Source organism: Stomoxys calcitrans, chromosome 1 (genome assembly GCF_963082655.1).
Source record: "Stomoxys calcitrans chromosome 1, idStoCalc2.1, whole genome shotgun sequence".
NCBI classification, from domain to species: Eukaryota; Metazoa; Arthropoda; class Insecta; order Diptera; family Muscidae; genus Stomoxys; species Stomoxys calcitrans.
Window position 1 is genome coordinate 169,759,830 of NC_081552.1, and position 24,515 is coordinate 169,784,344.

General features: G+C 38.8%; 1 protein-coding gene across 3 annotated transcripts in view; it reads right to left on the reverse strand.

The window, feature by feature from the left end:
- Window positions 1-24,515, reverse strand: part of LOC106095928 (regulating synaptic membrane exocytosis protein 2) — a 448,297-nt gene that overhangs the window by 206,794 nt on the left and 216,988 nt on the right. For all 3 annotated transcript variants that reach the window (XM_059361097.1, XM_059361096.1, XM_059361095.1), the window contains one exon: window positions 9,427-9,798. In XM_059361097.1, coding sequence (XP_059217080.1) covers window positions 9,427-9,462 — 36 coding nt within the window. In that variant the 5' untranslated portion in view covers window positions 9,463-9,798. The remainder of the gene's footprint in view (window positions 1-9,426; window positions 9,799-24,515) is intronic.

Below are 24,515 nucleotides of genomic sequence, written 5' to 3' on the forward strand. Positions count from 1 at the left end.
GCATTTTGGGCAAAAAATTAAAAAACTTGGATATCATATCGTGGTAGCGCTGTCCATTCACAGTTGCGTTACGATTCGCATCATCTTTGAGGAAGTATGGTCCAATGATGCCACCAGCCTATAAACCGCACCAAACTATGTCTTTTTCTGGATGCATTATGCTCTTGCAATGCTTCTGACTTATTTTCACTCCAAAATCGACGATGCTGCTTATTTACGTACCCATTGAAACAAAAATGAGCTTTGTCGCTGAACAGACCATAAAATGGAAGAAGCGCGCTATGAACACCCATAACAGCTATTGAAAACCAAAGGGGAATTCATTGAGCAAAATTTCAGCCAAATAGGGTAAGAATTGTACTTTATAGTGGCTCAAGAAATAAAATCGGAGCTATATCAGGTTATGAACCGATTTGAACCATACTTGGAACAGTTTTTGGAAGTAAACATTGAATGCCTTATGAAAAATGTTGCCAAATCTAATAAGAATTGCCCTATCTAGAGGCTCAAGAAGTCAAGTTCCAGGATCGGTTTATATGACAGCTATATCAAAACATGGACCGATATAACCCATTTACAATCCCAACTGACCTGCACTTATGGGAAGTATTTTTGCAAAATTTCATACACTAGCTTTATTCCTTCGAAAGTAAGCGTGCTTTCGACAGACGGTTGGCAGGGCTAAATCGACATAGACTGTCAAGACGATCTGGATTATATATATTTTGTTGGGTCTCAGGTCAATATTTCGATGTGTCACAAACGGAATGACGAAAATAGAATATCCCCCATCCTATGGTGGATGGTATAGCAAGTTATTTCGGTCAAACCGGAATGCTTTTCTGGGAGTACGATTTGGACAAATCGCAATAATTGCCGTTTCTTGGAGCCCAAGATGTAAAATCGTAAGATCGGTTTTTATGGGAGCTAAACTAAACTAAATTTCCCATGATCATTTCATATTCTGGTGTTCACGGCGAGATTTGAACCCAGGCATTCGGCGCCATGCTAATCTATGCGCCACGGTGGCTTCCGTATATGGGAGCTACGTCAGGTTATACACCGATATGTACCATATTTGCCATGGATGTTGGATGTCATAACAAAACACTCCGTACAGAATTTCAGCAAATACAAACACTGAGACGTTAGTAGTCGACATGGGATTAGAGGGCAGAGGAGGACATGTTGAGACATTTTTAAGAAAACGCTGGATACGACCGGACACAGAGATACCAGCATTTAGAAAAATTAATTTGACCCAAGACTTATTATTACGGACTCTATGGTTAAGAAAGCCTTGAGGAGCATCCTAAGAGGAATAGATAGATGAACTGTGGGTCCCATGGCACTGGGCACCCTTTTGTATTGCCACTCGTATGTGACCACCATAAATAACCTACTGCTAGTGCCAACTGAAGAGTGATTAGAACCCGTCAGTTACTCAGACTTACAACATCGTCTTCTAAAGGGTAGGAGTCCGAATCATCTATGCAGAAGAACCGAAAGGGTCTTGGAGATGGCATACCATTGGGATATACCAAGGAGTCCGGACGTTAACCCAGAGAATACTGAAATCTGCAACGTTTCCTCACTCCCCTAAGTTGGTGCATGTCTGTTATTGTGTCCCCACCTAAGTACCGGTATCTGTAAGAAGCGAAAGCCGGGCAATGACAAAGGAAATGCTCCAATGTCTCATCATCTTCCCCGCATGCTCTACACATGCTATCACTCACCGCACCAATTTTACAGAAGTGACGGACGGACAGACTTAAAATGTCACGACAATCAAGAATATATATACAGTATGGGGTCTTAGACGAATATTTCGAGGAATGACGAAATTGGTATACCCATATCCTATGGTAGAGGGTATGATAACTTACACCTCGGCAGATTGTTGGATGGCAATGGAGAAGCAATGCTACATTAGAACATTACAATGTGTGCAGAGATCGTGTTGTTTTGTAGCCGGGGCAACGGTAACCGCGCCTACTATGGCAATGTCTAGGTGCCTGCCACTGTGGCTATAGTAATCAACGCAACGGGTTAGTGGATAGAAAATATGGGAGCATGTCGTACTATCGTACGATAATCGATGAGGCGATGGGAACCGGGATGGATTGGGAGTGGTTTCGCATCGGATTGAGCTAGAAACTGATACGCTGTTGCCTGTGGCCCTGTCTTGAGTTGAAGGAACTTTGGTATAACAAAATACGATTCTGCAGGCGGAAATCCTTGCAATCACAGAATTCTAAAAGTAGTGCGGTCTTATGGAGCAAGGACGTCGTGATAAACACATTTACGGACAGTAAGTTGACCACTAGGGCTACAAGAACTAGAATGATAAGGTCGCGAATAGTCTTTGAGTGTAAGAAGAATATAAACGCCTTTCTCTTAGCATGACTCAGTTGTAGGGAAGTCAGCAGGAACGAAAGGGCGTCCGTCGGTTGTTATCACTCTACAATTAAGATATTAAGCTGAAATTGGGCAAAGACCCATATTTTTTTAAACTTGTGTGGGTAAAATCGTACCATATTTCGATCTAGCCGCCATATAGACCAATCTAACATTTTGAGCTTATAAAAGGCGCAATTATTATTCGATTTCTTTATAATTTGAAATATGCCTCCAAAGTTTGGTCCCGATCGGATTTTATTTAATTATAGCTGCCACTTGGAGACCACGTCTTTACACGGAGGTGTCGCCCTGCGGCATGTCGTTTGGAATCGGCTGTAAAAAAGCAGCCCCTTATGCATATATATATATATATATATATATATATATATATATATATATATATATATATATATGAGCTATATAAAGGTATTGACCGATGTGTATCGTATTTGTCACGGTTGTTAGAAGCCATAAAAGAAACTGCCTCCAAAATTTCGGGCAAATCGAGCAATAATTGCGCCTTCCAAAGGCTGAGAGAGTCAAAGTGGGAAATCGGTTTATATGGCACCTATATCACGTTATGAACTGATTTAGACCATACTTGGATCGTGATATCAGTTTATATGGCAGCTATATCCTTTTATGGACTGATTTCGACTATAGTTAGCACAGTTTTTGGAAGTCATATCATGTGCCAAATTTTAGCATAATTGCCACAGGCTCAAGAAGTCTAATTGGGAGATCGATTTATATGGCAGCTATATCAAAGCACTTTCAACCGACCTACACTAATAAGTAGTATTTGTGCAAAATTTCAAGCGTCTAGTTTTACTCCTTCGAAAGTTTGCGTGCTTTCGACAGGCAGACGGACGGATGGGCATGGCTAGATCGACTTAAACTGTCATGACGATCAAGAATATATACACCTTATGGGGTCTTAGAAGAATATTTCGAAGTGTTACAAACGAAATTAATAGCGCCCCATACGCTGATGGAAGATAAAATAGAGATAGAGTATGGGAATTAGATTCAAATGATTGTTAATTACCAATAATGCATAATGACATTTAAACTACAGTATAGTATAGTTATACAAGGAAGTGTCACATAAATGTAAGTAAAGGGTGATATTTTAGCTATTATCTCTTTGGCAACACTGGTTCAAACAGATCACGCGCGTTTTGTGTTTTGTTACAAACATCTTCAGTTTGATTTATAATTTTACCATGAGCTGTCTTATGAAGGAACAATGCTTGCAAATTATTGACATAATGCGAACTCTGTTAAGAAAGTTCATGTATCGAAAAATTATGTTCATTGACGAAACTCATTTTTGGTTCAATGCGGACGTAAATAAGCAGAATTGTCGATTTTGGAGTGAAAATCAGCTAGAAGCCTTGCAAGAGCTACCATACATCCAGAAAAAGTCACAGTTTGGTGCTGTTTATGGGCTGGTGGCATCATTGGACCGTACTTCTTCAAAGATGATGCGAATCGAAACGTAACTGTGAATGGTGTGCGCTATCGTGAGATGATATCCAACTTTTTTTCGGCCAAAATGCAAGAGCATGATGTGCATAACATGTGGTTTCAATAAGACGGTGCCACATGCCACACACAGCACGCGTAACAATTGGCTTATTAAGAGGGGAGTTCGATGAACATTTTATTTCACTTTCGGGACCGGTCAATTGGCCGCCTAGATCGTGCGATTTTAAACCTAATTCAAATCTACATTAAGTTTTGTGAATGTCGGTGTAATAGTATTGTACGAGGGCTGCCGTATATGTTTGTGGCCTAATAATGAAAATGAAAATTTTTATCACCAAAAATGGGTTTAATGTTTTTCAGGGTATCCTCATATAAGTTAACAGTTACTAAATTTCTGTTTTTATTAATTTGAGTGCTTTTACAGAACTGAATCAAAAATCTTAAACTTAGGTTGAAGTTGGTTGGTGCTGCTGTTGGCGCTGCTGCTGTTGGTTGGTGCTGTTGCTGGTGCTGCTATTGGTTTCTTGCTGATTGACGATTTTGTTATTGTTGTCGTCATGAGGTGTCAGGTTACCCGTTTTGCTGTGTTTGCTGTTGACCTGCGGTACTGGTGGATACGGATACCCTTGCGTTAGCTGTAGAAATGCTTACATTTCATTACCATTACCATTTCATATTGTTGCTTACAAATCATGATGGTTCACTGTTTGTTGTTGCAGGCGGACAATGTTGACTGACAGCGGTCAATGAATTAATCAATAGAATCAGCAATTTTTTGGTATCGAAATCCAATATAAAGAATCTTTTGTTTGGCTGACATCCCAGCAAACATCTTTGATGTTAACACCTCCCCTCTTAGTTACGAGCGTCCTCGATCGTAATACCGTTAGAAGTAAGGTATCTGAGATAATCTTGGTACGTCTCTTGGAAAGTTTGTTGAATTCGATGTCGGAACTGATAGTTGATTGGGAGGTGCTAGATTAACGGTTTCAATCAATGGGCGCTGCTTTCTTCTTATCAAGAACAATACCAGAATGAGAGCTGCAGCTATTGTGAGTAAATGCACGGCCGCACTCCATTTGTTTTTAATGTTCAACAGTTCTATCGCTTTTGTATTGTTTAGATGGATCCTTTTTACAAATTCCAAAGTGGTTACTTCTTCTATTTTTGATCCAGGAGATCTAGGTTGTAGGATTGCAGGTAATGGTTCGGCATACGTTGTTTGGAAATAGTTGTATGTCTCGTTGTCAATTGTTATGGAAGCGTTTTGAAACTTGATTATGAAGGTTCCCGTAAGATTGTACTGCTCGTCGTTGATGAGAATGGTACCATCGAATTGATTTAGTAGAATCATCCCAGGCAAGACTTCCTCTACTGTAGGGGTGGTGTTATGTCTCAATAAAGTACAGTTTGCTTCTACGCTTTTTAAAAGATTTAACAAACAATTTTCTTTTTCTATTCTTTTGACATTATTTAAATTACAAACAGTCAGATTATTGAAAGATTTACATGGTTTAAGGATCCCATAGGATTCATTTTTACAAACTAGTATTTCATTATAATCAATTTTATTAATAAGATCCCCACTCTTAGTGGGTTTAATCAAGAGTTTACTGCAGGAATCTAAATTCGTAGTCGGTACATTGACAATATAAATAAGTGATTTTTCATTTGATGCAATTTTTACTTCAGAGAATTCGAATATTTCTTCTATGTTTACAAAGGGAATTGAATCTTTCTCGAAAAGCTCTTTTGCAATATTCACTTCAGTGTTCGACAATACAAATGAATTTATTATGCCGGACTTTGCCCAGTGAATGGCATAATTTACATTAACAATTTCTTCCTTTAAAAGGTCAATTTTCATTTTGAGCATGGTTATAAAATTTTCATTGGTTTTTACAATTTTTATAATTTTGTTGGTATTTTCTGTGAGTTCATCTATTTTTTTAGAGACAGATTATTTATTACAACCTGCCTATTATTGCTTGACAAAACATTGTTAATTTTTTGCTCTATTATCTCGAAATCGTCGTGATCTGGATTTCCGGCGATCCATTTCCAACTTTTCTTAATTCTATTGATTTTTCTATTTCCTGAAGTTACAATTTTTAAATTCTTTAATTATTCACCAAAATTTTTTCTCTACCAGAGTTTTCACATTTTTTTCACTTTTGTACTTAAATTCTTCTTAATTATTAAATCTAACTTTTTCCAACTTTTCTTAATTCTATTGATTTTTCTATTTCCTGAAGTTACAATTTTTAAATTCTTTAATTATTCACCAAAAATTTTTTTCTCTACCAGAGTTTTCACATTTTTTTCACTTTCGTACTTAAATTCTTCTTAATTATTAAATCTAACTTTTTCCAACTTTTCTTAATTCTATTGATTTTTCTATTTCCTGAAGTTACGATTTTTAAATTCTTTAATTATTCACCAAAAATTTTTTTCTCTACCAGAGTTTTCACATTTTTTTCACTTTTGTACTTAAATTCTTCTTAATTATTAAATCTACGATTCACAACTTTTTTTTTTGTTCACTGCCTACTTACAAATGTATCCCTATAAAGATTTTCCATACGTCCATGGAGGCGATTTCGTTGTCCTTTCGTTAAATCTACTTGGAGAATCGTCCGCTTACTTGTTGACGTGTGTTGAGCCGGTAGTTGTAGCTACAGCCTCTGTGGTCTTCTAGGGTGTTTTTTTGGTCCTTGGTCACAGCCTCCGGGTGCGTTGATGGATTGTTGGGCGCCAGTTAACAGCTACTACATTTCTGTTTTTATTAATTTGAGTGCTTTTACAGAACTGAATCAAAAATCTTAAACTTAGGTTGAAGTTGGTTGGTGCTGCTGTTGGCGCTGCTGCTGTTGGTTGGTGCTGTTGCTGGTGCTGCTATTGGTTTCTTGCTGATTGACGATTTTGTTATTGTTGTCGTCATGAGGTGTCAGGTTACCCGTTTTGCTGTGTTTGCTGTTGACCTGCGGTACTGGTGGATACGGATTGTTGACCCTTGCGTTAGCTGTAGAAATGCTTACATTTCATTACCATTACCATTTCATATTGTTGCTTACAAATCATGATGGTTCACTGTTTGTTGTTGCAGGCGGACAATGTTGACTGACAGCGGTCAATGAATTAATCAATAGAATCAGCAATTTTTTGGTATCGAAATCCAATATAAAGAATCTTTTGTTTGGCTGACATCCCAGCAAACATCTTTGATGTTAACATATATATTTGCTTGCACTCAAAACAATTCACCTAGTACTTTTCACTTTAATTCAGACATTTCCAAAAGATGTTTATTGAGAGCTTCAACAACATTTTCCGGTGAATAAAATCATCGGGTGCCTAGTCGGTGCTGTGCAGAAGATGTCCCTTCAATTCGACATTTTGGCCGGTCAAAAGGCGCTGGTTATAGCCGATGTGTGAGAACTCGCGTTGTCGTAGTGAACAATAATTCGTGTTCTGTTGTTTGTTTTTCGAATTTCTTTGAAAATAATCAAAAAATAATAACCAATTTGTGCTACGTTGCTAAGCAAAACAGTCGCCCCGAAGAACCACACAGTCGATCGGTCTGTGACGAACTTTTTAACATATTTTGAAGCACCGCGATTGAATTTATACCCTACACCACTACTGTGATATAGGGTATTATAAATAAGTGTATTTGTTTGTAACACCCAGAAGGAAGAGTTATAGACCGCGTGACTAAGAATCATTTTCCGATTCGAATTAGCTATGTCCGTCTGTCTGTCTGTCCGTCTGTCCATGTTAATTTGTGTATTAAGTACAGGTCGCATATTTGCTCTGATAGTCTTCATATTTGGCACAAGCCTAGAGACGATGCCTTTTAAAATTTGAAAAATCAGTACAGATTTAGATATGCAAATTGCAAATTTTGCGTTCAGCGTCATAGGGGGACATGTTAACCTCTGCACTACTGTGTCCTCCAGATTTAGATATGACTCCCATATATATGTTCGTCCGATTTGGACTAATATTGCAATTATATCATTATTTGTAAATCGGTTCTCAACAAATATTGCACGAGGGATTCTCTTATAAGTCTCCACATTATTGGTGAATTTCATAGAAATCGGCTCAGATTTAGATATAGCTCCCATGTATGTGTTCATCCTATTTGGTCTAGTATTGCAATAATTTGGTCATTTGCCGATTCATACGAAAATTGGCTCAAAGGATTTCTTTATGACTCCTGTTATTGCTGTCGAATTTTATAGAAATCGATTCAGATCTTGATATGCCAAAATGCTAATTTTGCCCATAAACATTCCGCTAAGGAACAGGGGCAAACCTCTCACATATCAATGAGCACAGTCCGATTCAAGTTTAAGCTCAATGATAGCGGCCTCCTTTTTATAGCCGAGTCCGAATGGCGTGCCGCAGTGCGACACCTCTGGGCAGAGAAGTTTTACATGGCAAATGTTGCCAGCATGAGGAGGGAATAAGCACCGCTGAACATTTTTTTCTGATGGTCTCGCCAGGATTCGAACCCAGGCGTTCTGCGTCATAGGCGGACATGCCCACCTCTGCGCTACGGTGACCTCCCGTAGATTTAGATATGGCTCCCATATATGTATATTTTCGTACGATTTTGAATAATACTCAATAATTTGGTAATTTGTTAACCGATCGGCACAAAATTTGGCACGAAGATATCTCTTATAACTCTTCGGATGACTGATGAATTTCATTGAAATTTGTTCAGTTTTAATTATAGCTCCCATATATGTATATGCATCTCACGACATTCACTTTTAAGGCCTTTGCTAACGCATTAATCAATCGATCTTCTCAAAAACACACGCACAACGATGTACTCTGTGGCTCCTTCATTATGTACGGATTTTGATCGAAATTCTACATATCAAATATAAGCAAATTTTAAATTCGACGACCTAATCAGCATATCCAATGTGGTGTAGGGTATGGCTTCACCCGATATTAGCCCGTCCTCACTTGTTTTTCCATATTTCTTAGCACTAAGTGCGAAGCGAGATTTTTTGAGCGATCGTCAATTTGTACGGAGTCCAACGGAATTCGACTTAAAGCTAGCGTCTACCATGACTGAATTCATAAAATAAGTTTTTCGCAGTGCTATAGGATAGTGGTTCGTTGCAATACAAAGATTCAAGTCCATCAATGCACTCCGGATTATCAACGTCAAATGTTGTGCAAAATGGTCGCACGGAAATGTTCACGAGTTATAGCAGCCGTCGCAGTTAAGTCTAAACCTATTTGTTTATTATACTCTTTCTCACGGTCAAATTAGCTCAACTCTCTCCCCTTTGACAGAAACAATGTTAAGAGAGTAAAATATTTGTGTTAATAAAAACTTATGTCATAAAGTTTTGTTGGTTTTTATTTTAGTGATTTTTATTCTTACATTCAATTCTTATTTTAATGTGCTCTCATTCGATTTTTATTTCTGCCTATTTCCTTCGAAACACTAATGGTAAAAAATTTGATGTTTATAGTTGATGGACATTATAATGCTGCCGCACTTACCTTCTTCATAAACGTCATAACGTTTGTTGGCAACATTTTGAAGGCCTTTTCTTTGCTGGGGTTGTCTTGTAAACAATTTAATGATGACCTCCTCTTAGTTTAAAAACGGCCCTTTTGCAATTTGTATAGGTATAGTAAAAATGATGAATAATATCAAATGAGTAAAATCTTTAAGGGGATGTATTCACAACTTTGCATTTCTTATATTTGGTTTCCTTGGAAATATTGTCTCGTTTGCTTTAACATCTTTTGCTGTCGCATGTATTCAAATAGAACATTTTACATTTGGATTGTCATCGATGGCACGCTTTGGCGTTTTCTGCACTTGCGATGTTGACTGGTTGTGCCGAAATTTGTCAAGGGTAAATAGTTCTGAAAAGATAACATGAAAGGATAGAAATATGATTATGATAATATTACTAAAGGTCTCAATGTCAGATGAGAAAAGCATACAATGGCATTGCAAAACATTTCGAATCCTATCAAGAGAAAAATTTTATTATTCGAAATTGTTATGAGGTTCGACAACTGCAATAAATTGTTAATGTGTCTTTTTGTGTTCAGTTTAAGAAGGTTGGGTTAGGTTTATGTGCTGGAACATAAGAAGGATGATGCCTTCTAGTTCCTACCGTTGAACCATCCAGATCGCTTTAAAAAGCCCAACAACTTGCGAATGTTCACATCCGCTAAATCAGACATGTTTTTAAGGAAATTAGAATCTGCAGCGGAACTCCTTCTGACTGCCAGTGCAGGACACACACACACACAGCAGATGTTTTCTAGTCTCTTCTTACTCGACGTCCTCACAGCTTCTGCAGAAGTCGTTATTTGCAACCTTCAGTCCGTCAACATGTGTACCGATCTAACAGTGACCAATCATGACTGACACAAAGACGGAGACGTCTAGTCTAGTCAGCGACAACAGAGCGGTAGACTCTTTATGCCTAAATTTCAGGTCACATAATTTTAGTGTTTTCAAAACCCCCACTTTGTGGCCATCTGCAACTCGTTGCTCTTCGGGCATGATCCTGAGGACTATGCTTACATGTCGGTAGTGGCATACCCGCAGAATACAATTCCTGGAATGTGTAACGCACTTCGTAGTCTTCCAAGCTCGTCTGCTCTGGGATATCTAGTGACCTGGCACTCAGAATAGGTGAATTTTGAACTGTTCAGCCATCTCGTTGAATTCGGTTTTTGAATTCAGAAATAAAGGATGATTTTTAAGCTATTATTATTTGGCAACACTGGTTAAACTAGCTCACGCGCGCTTCGTGTTTTGTTTCCCTGTCAAACATCTTCATTAATAATTCAACCATACATCGTCTTACAGCGAATAACGCTAGCAAATTATTGAATTTTATTATCAAAATTGGGTGCTCTGTTAAGAAAGTTCATTGCGCGCTACTTCCATTTTATGGTCAGCGACGAAGTTAATTTTTGGCTCAATGGGTACGCCAATAAACAGAATTGTCGATTTTGGAAAGAAGTTCAGCCAGAAGCATGGCGAAAGCTACCAATGCAACCAGAAAATGTTATGGTTTATGGGCTGGTGGCATCATTTGACCATACTTCTTCAAAGATAATGCGAATCATAAAGTAACTGCGAATAGTGAGCGCCATTGTGAGATTATCATCTGACAATGGCGCTCACTATTCCCAACGGTTTTTTGCAAGAGCTTGACTTGCATGACATGTAGTTTCCACAAGATGGTGCCACATGCCACACAGCATGCGTTGCAATGGACTTATTGAGAGGCGAGTTCGGTGAACATTTTTTTCCCGTTCGGGAGCGGTCAATTGACCGCCTAGATCGTGCGATTTAACGCCTTTATAAAGCTCATGTCTAGCCAGAGAAGTCCACTTCAGTTGACGCATTGGAAGGCAACATTGAAGCATTTGTTCGTGAGATACCGGCCGAAATATTGGAAAGAGTATGCCAAAATTGAACTAAGCGGTTGGACTATTTGGAACGCAGCCACGGTCAACATTTTTTTTATTCTTAAGTCTATAGATATATATATTCTGACAGGCTAATATAAATATACATATATACAAACATCATTGACATTAAACTACGATTTAAGTATAGTATAATATATTTTTATACCCTCCACCATAGGATGGGGGTATACTGATTTCGTCATTCTGTTTGTAACTACTCGAAATATTCGTATGCGACCCCATAAAGTATATATATTTTTGATCGTCGCGACATTTTATGTCGATCTAGCCATGTCCGTCCGTCTGTACGTCCGTCCCTCCGTCTGTCTGTCGAAAGCACGCTAACTTCCGAAGGAATAAAGCTAGCCGCTTGAAATTTTGCAAAAATACTTTTTATTAGTGTAGGTCAGTTGTTATTGTAAATGGGCCATATCGGTCCATGTTTCGATATAGCTGCCATATCAACCGATCTTGGGTCTTGACTTCTTGAGCCTCTAGAGTGCGCAATTCTTATGCGATTTGAATAAATTTTTTGATATCCAACAACTGTGCCAAGTATGGTTCGAATCGGTTCATAACCTGATATAGTTGTCATATAAACAGATCTGAGGACTTGATTTCTTGAGCTTCTAGAGGGCGCAATTCCTTTTTGATTTGGCTGAAATTTTGCATGACGTATTTTATTTTTACTTTCAACAACTCTGTCAAATAAGGTTTAAATCGGTTCATAACCTGATATAGCTGTCATATAAACCGATCTGGGATCTTGACTTCTTGAGCCTCTAGAGGTCGCAATTATTATCCGATTTGCCAGAAATTTTGTACGACGGATCCTCTCTTGACCATCAACATACGTGTTTATTATGATCTGAATCGGTCTATAGCCTGATACATCTCCCATATAAATCGATCTCTCTATTTTACTTCTTAAACCCCTGAGGGCGCAATCTTTTCTTATATCCTTCTTTGCCTAAGAAGAGATGCCGGGGAAAAGAACTCGACAAATGCGACCCATGGTGGAGGGTATATAAGATTCGGCCCGGCCGAACTTAGCACGCTTTTACTTGTTTTTAATTATTATCTATCTTCAGTAAGATCAAAAAATGCTTATATTTATTAAAATCTAAACAAATTCTACGAAAAGGATCATTACTTTCCAAAATCGCTTTGATGTTATTGAATATTAAGCAGTTGAAAATTTCTCGTTGGTCTTGAAGGAACGTTAATATTAAGCCGGCTCAACAAAAATTCGATCTTCAAATTCCCGTGTAAAACATTTGAGAAAAAATTGATGTTCAACATTTTCCTGCGACTACTGAGAGTAGGGAGCTTTATTAAATTGAATCTAAATGTATAGGAAAGAAGTGTTTAATAAATCCAATCACGGTTACGAACGTAAAATATTGGGTTGCCCAAAAAGAAATTGCGGATTTTTTAAAAGAAAGTAAATGCATTTTTAATAAAGCTTAGAATGAACTTTAATCAAATATACTTTTTTTACACGTTTTTTCTAAAGCAAGCTAAAAGTAACAGCTAATAACTGACAAAAGAATAACTGAGAAAAGAATGCAATTACAGAGTCACAAGCTGTGAAAAAATTTGTCAACGCCGACTATATGAAAAATCCGCAATTACTTTTTGGGCAACCTAGAAATTGTTTCCGTACTGATTCAATTTTATTTCTGTGAATAGTGTAAACCGGATCCCAAATAACGGATCCGTATTCAAGTGTACTTCGAACCAGAGAAATGTATAAGCTCTTAGTAACTGAAGGATCATTAAATTCTTTACTTGATCTCTTCATAAATCCAAGAGAACTAAAAGATTTTTGCACCATCATTGAAATATGTTGTCTAAAATTCAATTTTCGATCTAAGATGATGCCAAGTTCGTGAAATGTTTCTTCTATGTCAATTTCACGATATGTGTTCCGTTCTGTAGGAAGACATTAATTTACATTTCGACATATTTAGCTCCATTTTATTTACACTACACCACAAACAAAGATCGAGTTGTATCAAGAACGAGTTGTAACAAATCCTGCTCGGAAGGAACACAGAGCGAATGAAACATTTTGACATCATCAGCATACATTAAGATTGAAGAATTTTTAATAACACAAGGTAAATCATTTATAAACAGATTTAAAAGACTTGGACCCAGATGACTGCTCTGTCGGACACCAGATTTCACAATAATTGACTTAGAAGAAGAATCGCCGAATTGTACATTCTGAACATGTCCAGATAAGTAAGAATTATCCCAATTTAATAATACAGGTGAAAACCCAACCTTACCGAGCTTAAACAAAATTAGGTCATGATTGACTTGGGTTGCTTGTATCTCCAGCTGAAAATAACTTCTTCTGCCTTAGACGGATTTACGCCTAGACAACTTTCGGTAGCCCACTTCGCTGTCGTACTAATGCTAGGAAAATTCCCCTTGTAGACGCAATAGCCAAAACATTTGCATAGCCGACCACTCTTGCTCAATTTTCTTCCAAGGTAGAGGAGACAGTACTCGTACACTAATTGAGGTGTTCCTCTGCTGATCCAAATTTTTAGATCTACAGATCCCAAGGTTGCCGTAATACACATTCTGGCAAGTAACTTTCTTACCGTAGTGCTGATGGCTAGAAACTCCAGCTCCTTCAAGATTGACATCGGTTTTACATTATTGTGAGGAATGCTACAATTGTGTATTCCAGAGACAGAATTTTCTATGTAGGCGACTAGGTCATGAAGGTCTGTTTCAGCGGACTTGCCCTTACTATATGCATGCTGTTGCCGAGACAGTTGTCCCAGGGTATATTTCTATCAACTCCACTAGATTTTAAAGCATAAACGATGACAGACTAGTCGAACAAATATTTCCCTACTTTCGTGACGTTTTTGTCTCTTTATCGCATAGGTATGTACGACATTCTGATACAAGCAGATTATATATTCGTTAACCAAGAAGCCAGTCAATCGGACACAGCTCGTAATTTAGCTGGTGATACATCATTAAGGCCTGGGAACTTAAAGGAGTCAAACAAGTTTATCGCCCAAAGGGCTTTGGAATCAGAATATTTTTGCAATATCCTTCGGCGAATGGATATCAGTACCAACCTCTTCTGGCGCCACGTTGTTCGTTGGGGAGTTTCGCGAGAAATGTATATCAACGATTAAATCTAGTGTTCCTCACTAGACATTGTTCGTATATTCTCTAACTTTTTAATGTATCCATTCGCAATAGGTTTCGAGGTTAGGATTTTTCTTAGGCAAGACGCCTTAGATGTATCCTCCACGGAGCTGCAAACCTCCACCCAAGATTTGTTCTAAGCACTTTTCAGCTAGCCCTTGTATTTTTATAGCTCAGCCTTATAAAGGCTCCAGTGGTGTGGTGCCCTTGTATAGAGATTTCTGCAGCCCTTCCTTAAACCAACCAGTTTTGGGGTTCTCCATGGCGGTCGCTGGCTTGGCACTAGGCCATGCTGGCATAAGAGAGTCATTAAAGGCCTTCCTAATGCACTTGACTGTTATGTTTATGTTCTACGCAGTTGCCACTTCCTATCCGGGTCTAGAGGAAATAGTCGAGTAGAATTAGTGCTGAAAATTATCCCAATCCGCCCTTTCTTCTGTTTAGCCGATAGACCATTTCTGCAGTATTTTCTCCAAGGCTGAAACTAATATAACGATGATCAGAGTAGCTGTGGTCATCCAACACTTTCCAGTCACACATCTTTCTATGAAACAAAGGTAACAACTAGTACCGGCCTGCTGTGGGCAATGAAGTTCGGTATTTTTCCTTTATTACAAATCGCAATGCAAATTTACCTATGAACATTCCATAACATATCAATGACTGACGTCCGTTTCAAGTTTAAGCTCAATGATAAGGCAAAGTCCGAAGCCGAGCCGCAGTACGTCGCCTCTTTGGGGAGACGTTTTAACATGGCTTTCATACCAAATCTCACGAACGTCGTTAGCATTAGGAAATTGTTTTCTGATGATTTCGCCAGAATTCGAACCCAGGCGTTCAGCGTCATTGGCGGACATTTCTCCAATATGTGGTGATGTGCATCAGCATCACTTCCTACAATGAAGCAATTCTTCCCGGTAAAAGAGGCTTCAATCAGCAACTTAAGGCTTGAGGGTGGAATCTCTGAATCGTGTGCCATATATAGGGAAACCAACCGCATTCAATGCTGGCTACTATTGAATCTTCAGTGCTTAGCACGGTAAGAAGAAACACATGTAGACTACTGTTTACAAGAATGCAGGATCTGTGTCCCCCATTCCTCGTACCCTTGGTGGTTCTAATCCAAGAATTAGTTCACGAATCATTTTTCCACACGCCCATGGTTCCTGGATAAGAGCCATGTTAAATAATTCTGCCATCAGGAGGACCTTAAGTGCCGCCGAAGCGGCCTTACATTCAGAATTTCCACCACTGTTGCGTTAGCCTCGTGCTTAATGTAAATAATTTTTGCTATATTTGTGTTGAATATATGAAAATTTTATATCGGACTTTGTCAACTTTGTCAATATTGTGTATCAGCAGTACATTAAACTAGAACATGTCATCAGGGCAAGCCATGGGTTCCTCATATTGTATGTCAGAAATTTCTGATATGCCTATGCTTATGGTCCAAGAAGCTATGCTTTGGCTAAAACTTTGTCAAGCATCAACTATTTAATATTATTTGCTTATTGGATATATATTGGACATGGGTGCACATCCATCTTACGCCATCTTGGTCCCCATAAAATAAGTAACCATTTGCAAATTAAATCACCAAGTCATAGGTGGTTATCTATATTGGTCATATTTATATTCACCACAGACATAGCAAAAACAAGCAAGGACGGACTAAAGTAGGGCGATATCCTACACCATATTGGATATGAAGATTAAGTCGTCCAAACTAAAATTGGCTTTAATTATGTAGAATTTCGACCAAAATCCGGACATATTGTGCGAGTTATAGAAAAAATCGTAGTGAAAATTATTGAGAAGATCGGTTGATAAATGCGCTAGCAAAGGCCTTAAAAGTGAAAATCGGGAGATACATATATAGGAGAGCTTTATCTAAATCCGAACAGATTTCTATGACATTTATCAGTGATCAGAAAAGTCATAAGAGAAACCTTAGTGACAAATTTTGTGAGCACCGGCTAACAAATGTCCTCATTATTGCAATATTAGTCCAAATCGGATGAAAATATATATGAGCACTATATCTAAATATTAACTGATTTTAGTCAAAATCGGCATAAATGGTTAAAATCATAGAAAAAGACATTGTACTAAATTTAGATGAAAATCAGCTAAGAAATACGCTGACAAAGGCTCTTAAAGTGAAAATCGGTCGATACATATATATGGAGGATATATTTGAATATGAACCGATTTCTATGAAATTCAACAGCAATGCCGCCTTTGTGACAAATTGCATGTAAATAGGTTAACAAATGACCACGTTATTGCAGTAACAGTCCAAATCGGACGAATATATATCAACAGCTATATCCAAATCTGATTTCGGATTCATCAGATTTCAACCAAAATCCGCACATTTTGTGATAGTCGTAGAAGAAAGCGTAGTGCAAAGATTTGAGAAGATCGGTTGATACATGAGCTTGCAAAGGCTCTAGAAGTTAAATACGGGCGATAGATATATATGGGAGCTATATCTGTATCTGAACCAATTACTATCAAATTCACCAGTAATGTCGAGACTCATAAGAGACAAGAGACTCCCTAGTGTCCAATTTCATAAGGATCGGTTCGCAAATGACGATACTATTGCAGTGTTAGTCCAAATCGGACGAACATATATGTTGGTGGTATATCCAAATTGAACCGTTTTTTCCAATTTCATTAGCCTTCGGATGGAAACTGTGAACTGTACTTTGTACACAAATTAATATGGACGGACAGATGGATGGATGGACATAGCTAAATCGAATCAGAAGCCCATACTGAGTCGATCGGTATATTTATCAATGGGTCTAGCTCTCTTCCTTCAGGATGTTATAAACAAATTTACTAAGTTATTACACCCTGTACCACAGTAGTGGTGTAGGGTATAACTATATGGATCTCATTTTAGCTATTTAAAGATATTTCAAGTTATACCAAGTTAATCATCGATTTGAATCATAATTTCAGCAAAATCGGATAAGAATTGCATCCGCACTAGGCTAAAAAAATTTTTCTAGGCTCAGGAAATACAAATATAGTCTGATTTGGCCCATCTACAACCCTAACCGACGTACATCAAAAAGTAGAATTTGGTCTAATACAAATCACTCCCCGCACGGGATAGCAGTGAAAACCACAGAAGCTGAACATTGAGGTCCGATCTGTGTGGTGTTCATTGCGGTCATGAGAAGCTTAGCTGCGAGCTACCGGGCGCGTCCACAGGTTGCGGATAGTAGAATGCCTTATAAGGAGTAGCTGCTACGGCAGTCCTGGACAATCACCCATATCGAGCGGAGAGTCTCAGTGAGAGGTCGGGCGGTAACGGCTCTTGCACAAATACTGGGTGGCTATGATATAACAAGTCGAGTTGTTGGCGCCTTTTAATAACCAATGGCCACCCTGTTCCCGCGGCGATCGGTCCTTTGGACCGGAACGAACCTACAGGAGCATGACGAGGATCGCTACCTCTACATGCAATGTGGCAACAAAAACAACAACAAATCGGTGTTTTAAATTTCACAGAAATAAATGCGCCCTTAATGGAGTCCACTTATGTAAAATCGGTGCGGCAAGTGATATATGATGAGACGTTGGAGCATTTCCCTTATCATTGGCCGGCTTTCGCGTCTAACAGATACCGGCACTTAGGTGGAGACACAATACCAGACATGAACCATCTTTGGGAGTGGTATTAAGGATTTTTTAAGTAGCACGGAATTCCTCATTTAAAATGTACTTTTTAGAGGTTACTTTATAGTTTTTGGAGCGCACAACAAGCCGATTACTGGCTTAGGTGTATGTCCATAGTGGCATGGGGCGGAATAATATCTGCACCTTCTTTTCAACCTAACCTAAACGAACTTAATGGAGGCCACTGTAAATCAGAGGTTAGCTTGTCCGCATATGACGCTGAACACCTGGGTTCGTATCCTGGCGAAATCATCATAAAAATTTTCAACGATGGTTACCCCAAAGAGGTGTCACACTGCGACCCTTTGTTCGGACTAGGCTATAAAAAGAAGGCCCTTATTATTGAGCTTAAAATTTTGAATCGGACAACACTCAGTGATTACTGAGAAGTTTGTCCCAGTTCCTTAGTGAAATGTTAATGGGCAAATGGGTTAAATACCTTTTGGAGATAGGTCTACATAGCGGCTATATCCAAATATAATTCGATCTAAACCACATTCGACAAATATTTGTAGTCTTGTACAATATATAAAAATCAATTTGTGTTTGATTGTTTGATTGTGTGTTCCTTATAGACTCAGAAACGGCTGAGCCGATTTTCTTGAAATGTTAACTGATGGTGCACAATAATCCCATGGTGAAAATAGGGTACGTCATTTTTTAATATTTGAAGGGGGAGCGGACCCTCCCCCTTATCCAGATTTTCAGAAACGCCAGATCTCGGAGATGAGTGCTGCGTTTTAAGCGAAATTTTGAGCACGATGCTGATATTTTTTCAGGGCCGGGGGAACACCTTACCCCTGAAAACACCCCTAAATCAGACATCATGAAAATATCGGGCTGAAATAAAGTATTTTAAGAATGGAGTACACCTTACATCCATACATTAAATTCGTAGACCCATTAAGATCATATGGGATTCAAATAAAGGAACTTATATTGTTAAACTGTTTGTCAAGCGATATACTACTTTCGTAGCATGGTATTTCACTAAAAGCTCTTTAATCGTCGAAAATAAATATTCCAAGGAAAATTTCGTTCCACATAAAGTAAAAAAAGGCGCAGCGGACCGGCTCTGTCCAGCTAGAATTTAATACAACTCACTGTTTCAAAATGTCAACGAAATCGATAATAAATGCTACTTTTGAGGCACAGTGGTATGTTATGCTACATATGAGGCACAGTGGTGTATACGAAAATTAGAAATCAATCTGCCATTTGTGAAGAGGTGAAGATATCTTTGCGATATCTTCTACGATAAGTCATCTTTACAGTATAATTAGCTAAATTCTCTTTTTCCCATATTTTGATTTCTTGTTCGCAAAACATTTGACTGATAATATAATACGGCAAAAATGTTGCAAATTTATCCGAATCAGTTAACAAATTGAAAATCGATTAAGAAAAACTTCCACAAACAACAAATTAATACACCAGCTTCTGCGAAAATTAAAAAAAAAAAACAAGTAAAAGCGTGCTAAGTTCGGCCGGGCCGAATCTTATATACCCTTCACCATGGATTGAATTTGTCGAGTTTTTTTTCCGGTATCTCTTCTTAGGCATAAAAAGGATATAAGAAAAGATTTGCTCCGCTATTAGAGCGATATCAAGATATGGTCCGGTTTGGACCACAATTAAATTTTATGTTGGAGACCTGTGTAAAATGTCAGCCAATTCGAATAAGAATTGCGCACTTTGGGGGCTCAAGAAGTAAAATAGAGAGATCGATTTCTATGGGAGCTGTATCGGGCTATATACCGATTCCGACCATAATAAACACGTATGTTGATGGTCATGAGAGGATCCGTAGTACAAAATTTCAGGCAAATCGGTCAATAATTGCGACCTCTAGAGGCTCAAGAAGTCAAGATCCCAGATCGGTTTATATGGCAGCTATATCAGGTTATGAAACGATTTGAACCTTATTTGACACAGTTGTTGAAAGTACGAATAAAATACATCATGCAAAATTTCAACCAAATCGGATAGGAATTGCGCCCTCTAGAAGCTCAAAAAGTCCCCAGATCTGTTTATATGACAGCTATATCAGGTTATGAACCGATTTGAACCATACTTGGCACAGTTAATGGATATCATAACAAAATACTTCGTGCAAAAATTCATTCAAATCGGATAAGAATTGCGCCCTCTAGAGGCCAAATCGGATAATAATTGCGCTCTTAAGAGGCTCCAGAGTTCATGACCCAAGATCGGTGTATATAGTAGCTATATCCATACATGGACCAACCCAGTTACAATTCCAGCCGACCTACACTGATATGAAGTATGTGTGCAAAATTACAAGCGTCCTGCTTTACTCTTTCGAAAGTTAGCGTGCTTTCCACAGCCAGACGGACGAACAAAGCTAGATCGAATTTAAATGTCAAGACGATCAAGAATATATATACTTTATGGGGTCTTTGACCATAATACTAGGATGTGCTACAATTGGAGAAATGAGTATATCCCCATCCTATGATGGAGATTGTGAAAATATATCTAGCAAAATTTTGAAAACTCGACCATAACTTCACTTTCTGCAGTCCAAAACAAAATTTTATAGGACCAAGGTGGCGAACTTTGAAAGCTCACCAATAAGTCCCCACTTCAGCTATAATCATATAAAATTTCGTGAACACATTCTAATCCGTTCACAAATGGCAGACTTATTTCCACTATTTTTTTTTTTGCCCATCCCACTGTGTGACGTTGAATCTGAAGTTCATTGTATGGCGTCTAAATCGAGAATGGTCCGATCAGTTTCACTTTCGGTAAATGAATGTAGAAGTCTAGCACAACTCACTGTTTCCAATTATAATGAAATCGAGTAATAAAGGGGCCTTTTGTGGGATCAAAACCTTAAATAGATGTATCGTTCTGTATAGCAGTTACCTACAAACATTGTCTGATTTCACCGATTAAACTACTCCGATTGCATCGAATCACAAGCGCAGATCATCAAAGTTGTATGCTACTAAATTCTTAGCAGTTATGGTATGATGTAGGGCGCATGTCGCACACCCACTATGGCATATTTCATCATTCCAAAGCTCTGATAAAATACATGCACCAGTTCGAGCGAATATATTACTCTCCTTATGAGAGGGAGGTCTTCGAAGAAACGGTTGGAGAAAAGTGACCAATATGGACTTTTATCCACCTGGGTCGTTATGCTGCAATAATTGTCCAAACGTAAATTTTCCTATAACTGTTGTTCGTTCCAAAAGCAATCTTTCAACAACTACGGGCCTGTAATTTTGTATAATTTATTTAAACAATTCCTGTACGAAGTACATCATATCTCACCAGATAATAGCAAACAAAGAAATGAAAACAATAGGGGAAAACCATCATTCACAGCAGCAGTGGAGAAAGTGCAAATAACAGCTCGTGACGAGAGCAAAGAGCATGCCACATGCACATGGAAACTAATTGTATGGCCAAAACAGAAAATTTCCACCATACTCGCCTGCCAAGAAGCAACACTGCTACCGCATTCGCTGTTGCTCTTTTATTATTGTTGGTCATACAATAGACCGCTTATCATTGTTGTTCCTTCCACACAAAGATTATCAGTCACGACACTAAAAGCGGCACTGTCGTTGGATTTAGTCGTTGTTCATGTTTTCCAAGAACGAGAATGAATTCCTTATGATATTTTCACAAGCAACTGCTAACACTGCAATAGAGCAATTTAATTTCGAATGTTTGCAAGAGCAAAAAGTAAAGTTTTAGTGAGGGCAGGTGGGGTACCATTCTGGCGGTTGGATGTCTGAGGATTATCCAAAATGTAAATATTTGAGAATGAAAAATGTCAGCCACTTAAACATGGCACATTGAAAGCTGTCACATCAATGTAGACATAACATTACGAATAATAAATGGAAAATTACATGAATCGACTAAAAACAAGCGAACGTGTGTTCCTCATTACTCAGGATGATAAGCCCTAAACTGACAACAGCAGTCTCTATCAGGAACAGCACTGATATTGTAATGTTAATTCGAGATAAAATATGGATTTGATGTATTTCAGAAAAAGAAGGAGTTTTTTTAGATTGGTTATTGAGCAAAATTTTATATGATATTAGCTGGCCGGGTTGGCTTCACTACACCCTAAAGTCGATTTAAAAAATTAAATGTTTCTTTAAATGTTATGAAGTCTGTGTCTAGAGCCACGAGTCTTTCTCCAATCCACATTACTTTACATTTGTTTATCATATGTGTTGTTCAACACTTGATAGAGGCGAGCACTACACGGGCTGGAACTTTGAGGTCCGACTTGTGTGTTGTTCATCACTATCACGGGAAGCTTGGCTGAAAGTGGAAAGCTTCGTTCTTATGAGGAGAAGGTGCAAGTGCGGCCGCGGGCAGTCAGCGATTTCGAAAGGAGAGTCTCAGTGAGGGGTCAGGTGGCACTGGTTCTTATTTAAATACTGAGTGCCAATGAGGCGTGTTATTGGCGCCTTCAAATAGCCGATGGCCAACATCAGCGTCTGTTTCCAGGTTAGGGGAGACTGGAGGCGAGCATCGAAGCTCGCGTTAAGCATCTAGGGATACACATGCGGTCGGTTGAGGCGGTCGGTAACCCGCCCCCGGAAAATTACCAGAGATACATTTAGTAACTAAAGAATAGAAAGAACGGACTCCCCTAACGTTGACGACCCACGCAAACGGAGAAAGACCATGATCGACGGATCTGCTCGCAGAATGTCCGGACTCTTTAAAGAGAAGGTGCATTCTGCGCTTAGGGGATGTATTCGAGAAGTACAGGGCAGATAATACCGCCTTATAGGAAGTGCGATGAACCGAGGATGGGGTCACTACAACACTCAACGGTGGCGAACTATTCTATAGCATAAAATTGGCTGAGGACTTGTGGTTAGTCGGAGACTGAAATACCAATACCTTGTCTTCAGCTTTACACCGGTGGATGAGAGGCTAGCCACTATCCGCATAAAAGCCAAATTTTTCAACATCAGCCTTATTTGCGCCCATGCCCCGACGGAAGAGAAGGACGAGCGATTGAATGAAAGTGTTAGATAAAATTTTCTTTATAGAGACGATACAATGAATAGCCATGTCCATACGTCCGTCCGTCTTTCGAGATCTCGATAGTGGTCGAACGCCTTAAGTTAACCGCTTGAAATTTTGCACAGATGTCTCTTATTGATATGGGTCATTGGGGATGGCTAATGTATGATATCGGTTTAGATTTGAATATAGCCCCCATATAAATAGATCCCACGATTTGACAAATTTAGCCCCTAGGAGCCTCAATTTTCATGCGATTTGGCCGAACTTTGGAACAAAGACTTGTGTTATGACTTTCAACAGTCGTGCCAAATACGATCCGAATCGTTCTATGAATTGATATAGCCCCCATATCAACCGATCTACGGATTTGACTTCTTGAGCCCCTAAAAGCATCAATTTTCATCTGATTTGGCTGAAATTTTTAACAAAGACTTGTGTTATGACTTCCAACATTCGTGTCAAGTATGATCCGAATCATTCTAAAAACAGATATAGCCCCAAAACAAAACCGATACACGGTTTTGACTTCTTGAGCCCCTAGAAACCCAAATTTTCACCTGATTTGGTTGAAATTTAACCCAATTGGTCAGTATGGTGAAATAGGTCCCCCTTAGTACCAATATGACTTCTTGAGACCATTGAAGCCTCAAACAATTCCCGATTTGATAGCTACAAAATAATTCAAATACAAACTCAGTTAATAAGGTATGGACCATTGGAGCGCTTTGGCTGCCCAAGCCCCCTGAAAATTAGCACATCAACTGGTTATCACCTCAGCTATAGCCACTCAAAATTTGATGACATCTATATGCGTTAAGTGTGAGGCAGCCACTGCGACTATGAGACTTAAAGCGATGGGAGAATGGATTGAGGATAGGAGCAGCCCATACCATAGCGGTATAATCGAGGCGACGATAGGAAACCTGGGCCTGGGGCTCTACATTGAGAACGCAGGGACTGAGATCTGCTTTAGACTGTCTGGCCATAATACCGTCCTGCAGGCGGAGATCCGGACGAACACGGAATGCCTGAGGTGGTGTGGTGTTAACGCTAGGACGTCGAGTATGAACATCTTTACGGACAGTAAATAGGCCATTAGATCAATGACAACCAGAACGGTAAGATCATGAACGGTCTTGAAATGTAAGAAGGAAATTAACGATGGCACGTTCCACCTCGTTTGGTTGCCCGGCCATACCGGAGTTATTGGGAATGAGAAAGCAGACGAT